Source organism: Lathamus discolor, chromosome 19, assembly GCF_037157495.1.
Source record: "Lathamus discolor isolate bLatDis1 chromosome 19, bLatDis1.hap1, whole genome shotgun sequence".
Classification (NCBI taxonomy): domain Eukaryota; kingdom Metazoa; phylum Chordata; class Aves; order Psittaciformes; family Psittacidae; genus Lathamus; species Lathamus discolor.
Window position 1 is genome coordinate 4,226,499 of NC_088902.1, and position 11,677 is coordinate 4,238,175.

The 11,677-nt window shown below is 60.7% G+C and overlaps 1 protein-coding gene across 1 annotated transcript; it reads right to left on the bottom strand.

Annotated features, from left to right (window-relative positions):
* Positions 1-381: 381 nt before the first annotated feature.
* On the bottom strand, positions 382-11,525 carry STRIP1 (striatin interacting protein 1). Its single transcript, XM_065698345.1, has 21 exons — positions 11,363-11,525; positions 10,274-10,343; positions 9,929-10,003; positions 9,358-9,492; positions 8,876-8,996; positions 8,019-8,087; positions 7,561-7,667; positions 7,154-7,281; positions 6,310-6,492; positions 6,012-6,229; positions 5,078-5,143; positions 4,801-4,864; positions 4,389-4,460; positions 4,075-4,149; positions 3,812-3,909; positions 3,426-3,552; positions 3,235-3,335; positions 2,958-3,024; positions 2,617-2,721; positions 1,376-1,580; positions 382-1,159 (listed from the first exon to the last, which is right to left on the bottom strand). The coding sequence occupies exons 1-21, from the start codon at positions 11,471-11,473 to the stop codon at positions 912-914; spliced, it is 2,445 nt and encodes an 814-aa protein (XP_065554417.1). The 5' UTR covers positions 11,474-11,525; the 3' UTR covers positions 382-911.
* Positions 11,526-11,677: the final 152 nt, after the last annotated feature.

The following is an 11,677-nucleotide window of genomic DNA, read 5'->3' on the forward strand; positions in this document are numbered from 1 at the left end:
CACTGGAGCTGCGGGCCCTCTGCCAGGGAAACTGAGGCACTGCAAGTAAAGGTGAGCTATGGCAAGGCCAAGCCTTGGGGATGGGGGGTTGGACGTTCAGCTCCTCTGTGAGGTGCAGAAGCCAAAGAAAAGCACAGTGACACTAGCACCATGCCGGGGTCAGAAACCCCAGGACAGAACTGGGAACATTCAGGGACAGGGATCAACAAATCCCTGTGGGAGCAGCTCCCCCCCCGCCCCGAGGCCACCAGCTCCCATTGCAAGATAGAAAAGCAATCTCCAGGGACAAATCATCCCCCCGCAGCGGGACACGAGCAGGGAGCAGGGACAAGGACAGAACCATCGCTGGATCCATCCGGACAGACAGAGCCCACGCTCGGACAGCATCAGGACCAGATGTATGCGTACAGCTCACCCGCGCCCCCCAGCGGGGCGAGGGGACACTGCAGTCTCCACCGCCTCCCTGCACCCCGAAGCCCGGCAGGGCCCGGGCAGGGTCCCCCCGTTCTCCTGTCACACCAGCTTCTGCTCCCCGTGTACCCCCAGCAGCACCGAAGGGATCCTCACCCCGCTGCCTGTTCCCCCTTCTTGACCCCGGCTGGTGGGGGGCAGGAGGAGGGTGCTGGTGGTGCTGCCTCCTGCGGTGCACACAGGTCCCCCCCCACCCCATAGGGAACAACCTCCACCAAACCTTCACGCTGGGCTCAGGGTTGAGCCTGGCACAGCCTGGAAGGACGCAGAGGGGCAGGATGGTGTCTTGGTGAGGACCCCACAGCTCCAGCCTCTTCCCAAGCCCACCACAGGGGGGTCCAGGCACCCACAGCCCCCCCCCAAAGCTTCGATCCTCCTGCCCCTCAGCAGCAGCCTTGACCTCTCCCCAAAGCAACCCCCTCCGGCCTCCCCGGTGTCCATCACTGCAGCAGCTCCTCCCAGGAGATGGGTCGGGAGAAGACCTCCCGCTCCAGCCACAGGTCGTAGTTGACCTGGAAGTCCTCGGGCAGGTCCACGCGCTGGCCCAGCACGCTCTGCAGGCAGTTGTCCACAGGCAGGAAATCAGGGTTGCTGTGGGCCCGGTCGTAGCGGCGCGAATTGAAGCGCTCAATGCTGGCACGAAGAGCACATTCCTCTGCCTGGAAATCCCATGGACGAGCATCCAGGTCTGGGCACAGGGAAAAGAGGTGTTAGAAGGGGAACTGGGGCCCTTCAGGCAGCCCATGTCCCTCAGGAAAGGAAAAATCCCTCCCCACACCCCAGCCTAAAGGCTGCACAAGCCCTAAAGGCAGCAAAGGGACAGCTCTGGGTGCAAACAATCCCCTGCCTGGAGCAGCAAGGACCTGGCTGAGGGGATGCTCTGCAGTCCCTGTGATTCACATACCATTGCCGTAAGCCCAGTCATCGTTGAGACGGTGCCGCACCTTCTGGTAGATGGCTGACATGGTCTTCATGTTGCTCTTCCTCCACTGCCGGCCCAGGTACTTGGTCTGGACCTTGAGCAGCTTCAGCACATACAGCTGCATCATGGCCTGCTTCACCTTCAGCGCCCGCTTCAGGATAGGGGCTGACTTGAACACCACCAGCATCTGCAGGGACAGCCCCCGGCAGCAGGGGACAGAGTGACATAGAATCCTGGAATGCTTTGGGTTAGAAGAGACCCTAAAGCTCCTGCAGCTCCAGCCCCTGCCACAGGCAGGGACCCCTTCCACTGGAGCAGCTTGCTCCAAGCCCCTGTGTCCAACCTGGCCTTGAGCACTGCCAGGGATGGGGCAGCCACAGCTTCTCTGGGCACCCTGGGCCAGCGCCTCAGCACCCTCACAGGGAAGAGCTTCTGCCTAAGAGCTCATCTCAGTCTCCCCTCAGGCAGGTTCAAGCCATTCCCCTTGGCCTGTCCCTACAGGCCCTTGTCCCAAGCCCCTCTCCAGGTTCCCTGCAGCCCCTTTAGGCACTGGAGCTGCTCTCAGGTCTCCCCTTCAGGAGCCTTCTCTTCTCCAGGCTGCCCCAGCCCAGCTCTCTCAGCCTGGCTCCGGAGCAGAGCTGCTCCAGCCCTCGCAGCAGCTCCATGGCCTCCTCTGGCCTCGCTCCAACAGCTCCACATCCCTTGTGTTGGGAACACCAGACCTGCACACAGTGCTCCAAGTGGGGTCTCGAGAGAGCACAGCAGAGGGGCAGGATCCCCTCCCTGCTCTGCTGCTCATGCTCTGGGGATGCAGCCCAGCACGGGGGGGGTGGCTCTGGGCCAGGTCATGGAGAGCTTCTTGTCACCCAACACCCCCAAGTCCTTCTCCTCAGGCTGCTCTCAGTCTCTTCTCTGCCCAACCTGTGGCTGTGCCTGGGATTGCCCTGACCCAGGGGCAGGACCTTGCACTTGGCTCTGCTGAACTCCATGAGGTTGGCATTGGCCACCTCTCACGCATGTCCAGGTCCCTCTGTTGGGACCACCCCTCTGCACATGTGGCACTGCTCACTGCAGTGAGCACACACCCCACACCCCCCCCGATCACCTTTTCTAACCTCTCGCTCCCTGAAGTACCCCAGGGACACCCCAAGGCATCCTCAGCCCAGGCACCCTGAGGAGCCCAGTGTGGCTGGGCTGGGCCCCGGTGGGCTCCCCACCCTCACCATGGTGCGGGAGTGCTTCCACTTGGTCAGCTTGTTCAGGATGCGCAGGAGGTTGATGCAGGAGAAGAGGTTCCTCCAGCAGAACTGGTTGTTGTCTCCAGCTTCCTGTGGGGAAGCAGGGCAGGAGTCACACAGGAGACGGGAACAGAGATGAGGGGAGGCTGTTCTGGTCTGAAGACCCATACCCAAAGGGTACAGCTCAACATGCAGACGTCTGCCAGACCCACACCACCCAAAGTCCCAGGGACTGAGTGCAGGAGTGGATGCTGGAGCCCTGCTGCCTCCCTGCACCCATGTTCCCCCCCTCCAGGGAGCAGCCAAGGGTGCCAGGAGCGACTCACCAGGCTCTCTGCTGTCAGCTCAGGCAGCTCGTGCACCACACAGTATGGGTAGTCCAGGACAGAAATGCTGCAGGAAGAAGGGTGTTGTGCTGCTCCCCCAGATCCTACCCAGCCTGGGGATAACAGCCCCACACCTCCCACCCACTGGAGATCATGGAATGATTTGGGTTGGAAGCTGTTGTGAGCACTTCCCCAGGTCCACCTACACCCACAGCCAAGGAGGGATGACGAGGGGGGAAAGCAAGCAGGGACACAGGTGGGCAGCTTCCTTTCTTACCTGTTTTTGGCAGTGATGTAGGACATGATGTTCTGGTTGAAGAACTTCAGGATGAGCGGGATGCAGTTGGCAAAGACGAGGTGCTGGGCCATGTACTCAAACTGGGGACAAAGGCAAGGGAATGGGGACTCAGTTTGGGTCCTGTCCATCCCCAAAACCCCAGGCAGGGTGGCTGGACTCTCCCACCTCACCTGGTAGATGTGGTTCAGCTTGAAGTGCTTGAGCAGGAGGAGCAGCACAGCAGAAATGGCTTTGACAATGATCTCCTTGTGCCGATTCACATCCACCCCTAGCTTCATGCTCTGCAGCACCGTGGTCCTAAGGGACACAGGGCTCCTTGGGCTGGGGCACTGTCTGCAGGCAGCCCTGCCACCCCCTGGCAGCAGCACCCAACACCTGGCACCCCACTGAGCAGAAGGTGGTGCAATCACCCAGGAGAACCCCAACACAGCCCCAGCCCAAACCATACCACCCTGCCTGGCTCCTCCTCATCCCCCTTTCCCTTCCCTTTGCCTCCCCTTCCTGCTCCCCCTTCCCTTCCCAGCAACACCTCTGCTCACTCCCCACAGGCACTCACGGCATCTCCTCTGGCAAGACATCTGCCAGGATATTGATGGAGTCTGTCTTGGCTTTGGAAGTGGGGGCTGCAGCGAGGAGGATCTTCAGCAGAGCAATCTGGGGAGAAGGGAAAGAAGGGAAATGGGGTGGGAGCCCCACTGCAGCAAGGAGTAACAGGGGTGTGTATGGGGGGGAGCCTGAGGGCACCACTGGAAAGGGATGGAGCAGTGGAGGGAAGTCACCTCCACCAAGCCCAGGGACCCGCAGAGCTCCCCAGCTCACCATGTACTGGGGCAGGCTCGGCAGCAGGCCCTGGTACAGGATCTCTGCAGGGACTTGCTCCACTTCTTCTTCACCCTGGTGCCACACAAGACCAGAAGACCAGGAGCTGCCATTGGTGCCATGGGCCTAGCTCAGCCTCAGGCAGGGCACCCCCCACCCCAAGGGCAGGATACCCCCAGCTCCCACCCAGAGCCTCCCCTCAAAACCCACCCTCCCCAGTGCACCAAATCCCCCAGCCCTGCCAGAAGCCAAAGTCCTGACAGGACCAAATGCCCCCCGCCTGGGATCTCCATCCCATCCTCATCCCCACTCACTCCAGAGAGCGGGGAGCGCAGGAACTCATCTTCCATGTGCACTTGGACCTCTGCAATGGATGTGTACTTGTGCTGCACAGAGAGAGAGCAGTGGGACACCCCATGGGACCCCCTCGATGCCACCATCCCATCATCCTTCTAAGTCCCCCCCTGTTATTCCTGACCAATGCTGATGGGCAGGGTGTGGCAATTCCAGTCAGAAAGGGCTGAAACCAGTAAGGAAAGGGGCTCATCGAGTCTGGGAGACCAGGGATGGGACAAAACCTCCAGGCTCCTCCCTCCAGAGGGCTGAGCAAGTGGGGCAGGGTGAGGAAAATGCACCTTATGGTGCCGAGCTGTGAATGAAGCAGAGGGATGGAGAAGTGGCACCCACACAACAGCAGGGGCTGGGGGAACTCCTCAATGGACTCACCAGCTTCAGGGTTCGGATGCTCTCATGGATGGGCCTGGGCAATCCCACCACGGTGTTGGTGTCACTAGAGAGAAGGGGAAGAGCCAGGCTGGGTGCAGGCAGGAGCAAAGCTGCTGGGTCAGAGACCACCAACCACCACCCCAAGAAGGAGTCAGTGAGCTCAGGACTTCTCCTCTGCCAAGCACTGGGCAATGGCAGCCCCCACATTAGCAGCTCCCACCACAACCCCCCAAGGCCCAGCCTCTCCCCGACAGGGGTTGGCTCTGCAGGAACCCACCTGCCAAGTGTGTAGCCGATGAACTTGCTGCGGCTGGACTCCAGGAACATCTCAATGTCCTTCTCTCTGCAGCAAAGGGAAAAGGGAAAGAGTCACAGCCCCAGGAAAAGACTTGTGGCCGCATAAAGGAATCACTGAATCAACCAGGCTGGGAAAGCCCTTTAATCCCATCCAGTCCAACCCTTACCCCAGCACTGCCAAGGCCACCCCTAATCCATGGCACTGAGGCCTCGTCTCCACGCTGTGTGAACACCTCCAGGGCCGGTGCCTGCAGCCCTGCCCTGGGCAGCCTGTTCCAATGCCCGAGCACCCTCTGGGGCAGGAATTGCTCCTCAGCTCCATCTAAACCTGCCCTGGTGCAGCTTGAGGCCGGTTCCTCTTGTCCCATCCCTTGTTCCTTGGGAGCAGAGCCCAGCCCCTCCTGGCTCCATCCTCCTGTCAGGCACCTGTAGGGAGCCATCAGGTCCCCCCTGAGCCTTCTCTTCTCCATCTGAACCCCCCAGGTCCCTCAGCCGTTCCCCATCACCGCTGTGCTCCAGGCCCTGCACCAGCTCCATTCCCTTCTCTGGCCCCGCTCCAGCCCCTCAATGTCTCTCTTGCAGTGAGGGGCCCAGAGCTGAACACAGGATTCAAGGTGCAGCCTCACCAGTGCCCAGTGCAGGGGCACAATCCCTGCCCTGGCCCTGCTGCCGCACTGGTGCTGGTATAGGCCAGGATGCTGGGGACTTCCTGGCTGCCTGGACACAAGCTGCTCATGTTCAGCTCCATCACTCAGCACCCCCAAGAGATGATGCTAAGTCCACCCCACCAAAGCACAGCCACCAAAGTGACCCCATCCCCAACACCTTCCCCACAGCCCTGCTGACACCCTCAGTATCTAACAGCCCCCGTTTTCCACTCCAGCTCTCCCCACAGGGCAGCCCCAGGGACTCACCGGACCTTGGGGGCCCAGGGCAGCCCCTTGGGGCAGGTGATGCGGTCGCTGGGGGGGTGCTGGGTGGGGGGAGGCATCACTTCATCCCGTTCGAGGGGGAAGGTCTCTCCCTCCAGGCTGTTGTCATCATCGTTTTCCTCCTCTTCCTCACGGGAGTCGTCAGCTTTGTATGGATCCCGCTCATTGAAGGCATCGAGGTTATCCTGCTTGATCAGGGCCTAGAGAGAGAAGAGAAGGGGGGTGACCAAGCTGCTCCAATGCCCGAGCACTGTCCTCTCATTTATGTCACTGTCCCCACCTTGTGCTCACGCCGGCCCCGCTTCTGCTGCTGCTCGATGAGGTCAGAGGCAGAGGCAGGAGGGGAGGCAGCTCTCATGTTCCGGATCACCTTGATGCTGTCCTCCGGCAGTGGCGGCAGCCCCAGCAGCTCCCTCTTCTCTGCCTTCATGCTCTGCAGCTCCTCAAAGCCCCCCAGCGTACACTACAAAGGAGACCACAGCACCCTGAGCATGAGGGGCTCCTTAACACCAGGGCTATCTCCAGCTGCCCTTCCCAAAGCCACTCTCCAGGAGCCCCAAATCCTTCCCCAGGGTGTAAAACTGTCCCTGTGCTGCTCCTGTCATTGTGAAAGGCACAAGGGACAGGAGGGTGTTCAGGCACCCACAGCTCAAATGTTTGCACCTTTTCTTTCTTAAGGCAGAAGCTCTTCCCTGTGAGGGTGCTGAGGCGCTGGCACAGGGTGCCCAGAGAAGCTGTGGCTGCCCCATCCCTGGCAGTGTTCAAGGCCAGGTTGGACACAGGGGCTTGGAGCAAGCTGCTCCAGTGGAAGGGGTCCCTGCCCATGGCAGGGGTTGGAGCTGGATGATCTCAAGGTCCCTTCCAACCCAAACCATCTCTGTCATAGATTCTATGATTCTTTCACGCAGATCCCCAATGAGGACTTTGCTTTGGGTCTACTCCTGGTATCCAGGCTCCAGTCACCGCTATTCAATGCTCCCCTATGAGGTGAAACCTGGGGCTGGGTCTAACTCCTTGGCTGAAGAGAACGGAGCAATTGCAGCCAGCTCTGAGGGCAGAACTTCCTTCCCCTGCAGACTGGCAAACCACAAGGCACCTGTCAGCACTGCACAGCTTCTCCTTACCAGCACAGTCTTCCAGAGCAGGAGCAGCACCTTCTTCATAGGGAAGTGAGGAGCGTGGCCGCTGCAGAACTTGGTCACCATCCCAAAGAGCATGACAGAGAAAGGCTCGTTGTTGTACAGGGGGGCTCCTGGAATCACATGGCAGCAACAGCCTCATCCCTGTCCTCATCCCAGCCACCGGCACCATCACACTGCCCATCTCCAGAAGCCTCATCTCACCCCAGACAGCTCCTCTCCTCCAGGCCGCTGGCTTCCTCTGCTCATCCCCCTGCCCCCCACCAGCAAGGTTCAGCCCAGCAGAAACCAACCCAGTGCTGCCAGCCCCCATTAACAGAGGCCTGGAGCCAAACCCCATCTCTTCAGCCCTGGCTGCCTCCATCCACCACCCCCAAGCTCCTGGCCCTCACCCAGCTCTGCTCGGAAGGTCTGTCTCATGCTCTTCCACTCGGGCTTGTCCCCCTCAGCCTCCTGCCGAACAGTCTCCACGATCAGGTACATGATGTTCAGCAGCACCCTGCAAGCAGCAGCAGGTCAGAGGATGGGTGACGGAGCCACCAGCAGCACCCACAGCTCGCGGAGGACGTGGATCTGCCTGCACCACAGCCAGCTTCATGCACCCCTTGCACCAGTGGATCAGTGCTCAGGCACTGGGGAAAAGGCTCTCACTCCCCCCTGCTTTACTGCTTTCATGTCTCCAAGCAGCCACACACCTGCAGTGCAGGCGGAGCACAGCGATGCTGCTCATGGAGCTGGAACCACCCTGGGACATCCCCCAGTGCCTTCTGGCCTGTCCCAGCTTGCCAAAGAAACCAGCACCCACTGGAGCCCCTCCTCACACCCAGAGCTCGCAGCCCTTGCTCCATACCTCAGGTCTGTGCTGTCAGCCAGGGAGATGGCTGGTTTCCTCACGGCGCTGCTGCAAGCTGCACTGTTGCTGTGGAGGGAAAACAGCCTCAGAGGGGCCTTTGGACATATCTGAACTCTGCCACGAGCAAAACACACACCAGAGGCAAACCCTGGGACAGATCTTGCTGCAATGAGTCTCCTGTTCACAGTGCAGACAAGGGAGGAGGAACAGAGCGGTCTCTGCTTGCTGCTGGGCAGCAGAGCTCAGTGCATTTCTTATAAATCAGGTATAACCCTTCACTAAGCAGCCACTGGGAACAACAGGAGTCATTCCAGTGGCTGCAGGGATCAGATCAGGGATGTGGATCAGATCAGATCTATGGAGCCTGGCTGAGAGAGCTGGGCTGGGGCAGCCTGAAGAGAAGGCTCCTGAAGGGGAGACCTGAGAGCAGCTCCAGTGCCTGAAGGGGCTGCAGGAAACCTGGAGAGGGGCTTGGGACAAGGGCCTGTAGGGACAGGCCAAGGGGAATGGCTTGAACCTGCCCGAGGGGAGACTGAGCTGAGCTCTTAGGCAGAAGCTGTTCCCTGTGAGGGTGCTGAGGCGCTGGCACAGGGTGCCCAGAGAAGCTGTGGCTGCCCCATCCCTGGCAGTGCTCAAGGCCAGGTTGGACACAGGGGCTTGGAGCAAGCTGCTCCAGTGGAAGGGGTCCCTGCCCGTGGCAGGGGTTGGAGCTGGAGGAGCTTTAGGGTTCTTTCACCCCAAACCATTCCATGATTCTACGATGGACAGACCAGGAATGAAACTGCCACAGACTGGAAAAACTCCAGCCAAGGAGCTCCAGGGCCAGTTCTGAAGTGCTTTCCCCCAATACTCACTCTATCTCCATGTTCAGCAGCTCCACCAAAGCATTGAACGTCCCCACCTCCAGCAACAGGAAGATGTTGTACCTCATCCAAGCCTGCACCTCGGCCTCAGAGCCACACTCCCCAAACGTGCCTGCAACAACACCCTCTCTGGATCCCATCCACCTCCACATGGATCCCAAGGCCCTCCACACCACCAGAGCACTTTGCATGGGGAAAGAACACAGCCTTAAGGCAAAAAGTCAGGCGCAGAGCATGGAGCTGCTCTGTTGGCCTGGCAGAGCCAGGACAGCATGGGGAAGTCAGTCAAATTCTAGACCAAACTCCCATTAACCGTGTGACTTCCATAAGAACCAGTTTCATTCCAAACATCCTACATGAAATCAGAAATGCAAAGAATGAGAATGACTTTAAACAGCTGAAGTTCCTAGTCCTCAGCCCGACAGCTGGATTTAGCAATGGGGAGAATCAAAAGGGCAGGAGCCCAGCATCACCTTGGGCAACATAAAGGATGGCTCGAGCAACCCTCAGCCTCTTCTCCCTGGCAGTGACCTCCAGCCCGTCGAGCAGGCGCATGGCGTGGGTGCGGTGCTGGTTCCTGTCCAGCTCCGTCCACTTCTTGTCCCGCACTGCAAAGGCAAAGTGGGCAGGATGAGGGCACGCAGACACCAAACAGGACGAGAGGATTCATCAGGATGGAAACCAGGGCACAAGGTGCTCCTGGGAGCAATGCTGGGGAGTGAGCGGCGCGGGGATCCTGTCTCCTGCCTCCCATCAGCCATCAGATGAATCACATCCATCTGAAGTGGAGCTGATGGGAACGAGCTGGATGCTCCCGCTGCTGCCAGAGCACTGCCAGCCTGGCGCTGTTGAACCACCTCAGACAGCACCAGCCGCGCTGGAGGCAGCCGGAGCTCTGGGATGAGCCCATGCCCACTGATGATGTCTCCAGTACAAACCACAGGAAGATTATCAGTGCGTGGCTGCAGCATTAACGCGTCAAGCCCTGCACCTCCTTTGGGAGAGCGCTGTCGTCCCCAGGGAGGTCCAAGAGAGGGGTCTTACTGTGGATCCTGAAGTCCTCCTCGAAGCACTTGCGGTTGAGCAGGAACTCTGGGCCCTCTGTGTAGCTGTAGAGCTCTGCAGGGAGAGCACAGAGGAAAACCTCCAGCAGCCTGCACTGAGCTGGCAGAGCAAGGTGCACCTCTGCACCCTGAGTCCAGTGTTACCCAAGAGGAGAGAAAAGCAAACCCCACACCCAGCATAAGGCTGAAACTATTCATTACAGACATCAAATAAGGTGCTTAAAGGCAATAACAGAGCGATGCTGGAGTTGTCAGAGCTCCTTCAATCCCTGTCAGGAAAGAAAATCACGGCTGGTTCATTGGTACGTCAAGATGAATTCCTTACCAGAGAGCTCTGCTGCCCACTTGTCTGTATCTGCATATTCAAACTCCAGGTCTGGGGACTCCGAGTAGCCCTGAAGGCAGAGGAAGAGCTCAGCTGAATGACAGCGGCTTGCAGGAACCCCCAGATCCCCGCGGCATTCCCAACGCACCTCATCCTCCCGGGAATGCAGGGCTGGAGCTTGTGTTTAAGAGCCCCAGACCTGCAGCCACAATCGCATCAATGTTCCCAAGGCAACTCCCACCCTCCTCTTCCTGCACCCGCAGCCGCATTGAGCTGCCCTGGTGGCACTGCAGCAGCTCCGAACACTCCCAAAGGGCAGGGAATGAGGCAGGAGCTGGGATGTGGCCAAACCTCAGGGCTCTGCAGGAGCAGGGAGGCCTCAGAGCTGGGAGAACCGGGGTCATCCCCCCGGTGCTGAGCACGGAGATACCAATGGGTGCGGATGGCGAGAATGAGACCACTCCGAAGAGCTTCAGCGGGGATGGGAAACCATCCGGGACCTCAGAGCACAAACCGGCTGCTCCCTTAAAGCCACCCAGGCGGACCCACAGTAACCGAGTCCTGGATCTCAGGGTACCCACTCGTGGGCAAGGGGCAGATCCAATGCGCCAGCTCCTGAAAGGTGCTGGGAGCCATTCCCTGGCATCCAGGGCTCCGGAGCCTCCTCAGAGCGCATTCCCAACCCTACTGAGGACACCCATGGAAGCGGGCGGCTCTGGAGCCATCCCCACAGGGAAACCAGATGGAAAACCCCCGGGATCAAGCAGCTTCACACCCTCCAACCTAACCCCCCCCCCCCCAGGACCTCGGTGTCCCCATGGAGGGCTCAGTCAGCTCCAGGGACCGGCCCACACAGCCCCGCTACGGCCCTCGGGTCTGGAACCGAGCGAGGCCGTGCCCCGCACAGGCCGAACCGACCCGGGCTTGAGGGAACGGGAAAGCGGCGCCGAGGCGAGCCCAGGCCCGGCCCCAGGGGACCCGGTACCGGAGCCCCGGCAGGCCCGCGGCGGGGAGGACGCGCCCCGCCCGGAAAGGCCGCCCGCTCCCCCCCGCGGAGCCGGAGCCGGGCCCGGCGGCGGCGGCGCTGACCTCGGAGTCCTTCCGCGGCGGCCGGCCCAGGTCGCGGCCCTTGGCGGGGGGCACGGCCCCACCGCGGGCCTTGTTGTTCCCCGGGAGCGGCCCCGCGCCCCCCGGCTCCATGTCGGCCGCCCTCAGCGCGCCGAGCTCTCGCGAGGACTCACCCCTCCCTCTCGCGGGAGCGGCAGGGAGAGCCGGGGTAGCGCCGCCGCCATGTTGGGAGTGGCACCGGCGGAGCTCCGGGCCCCGCGGAACGGCTGCGATGTGGCTCCTCCCGCTGCCCCCCCCCCCCCCCCCGGCCCCGCCGCCGCGGCCGCGTCACAACCG

Bases quoted from the DNA above. Each gene is read 5' to 3' on its own strand.
- STRIP1 (XM_065698345.1), bottom strand. From the start codon at position 11,473: ATGGAGCCGGGGGGCGCGGGGCCGCTCCCGGGGAACAACAAGGCCCGC. The intron at 8,997-9,357 runs GTGATGCTGGGC...GTGTTGTTGCAG, and splicing joins CATCCTTTATGTTGCCCAAG to GCACGTTTGGGGAGTGTGGC. The intron at 2,722-2,957 runs GTGAGTCGCTCC...GCTTCCCCACAG, and splicing joins AGCTGACAGCAGAGAGCCTG to GAAGCTGGAGACAACAACCA.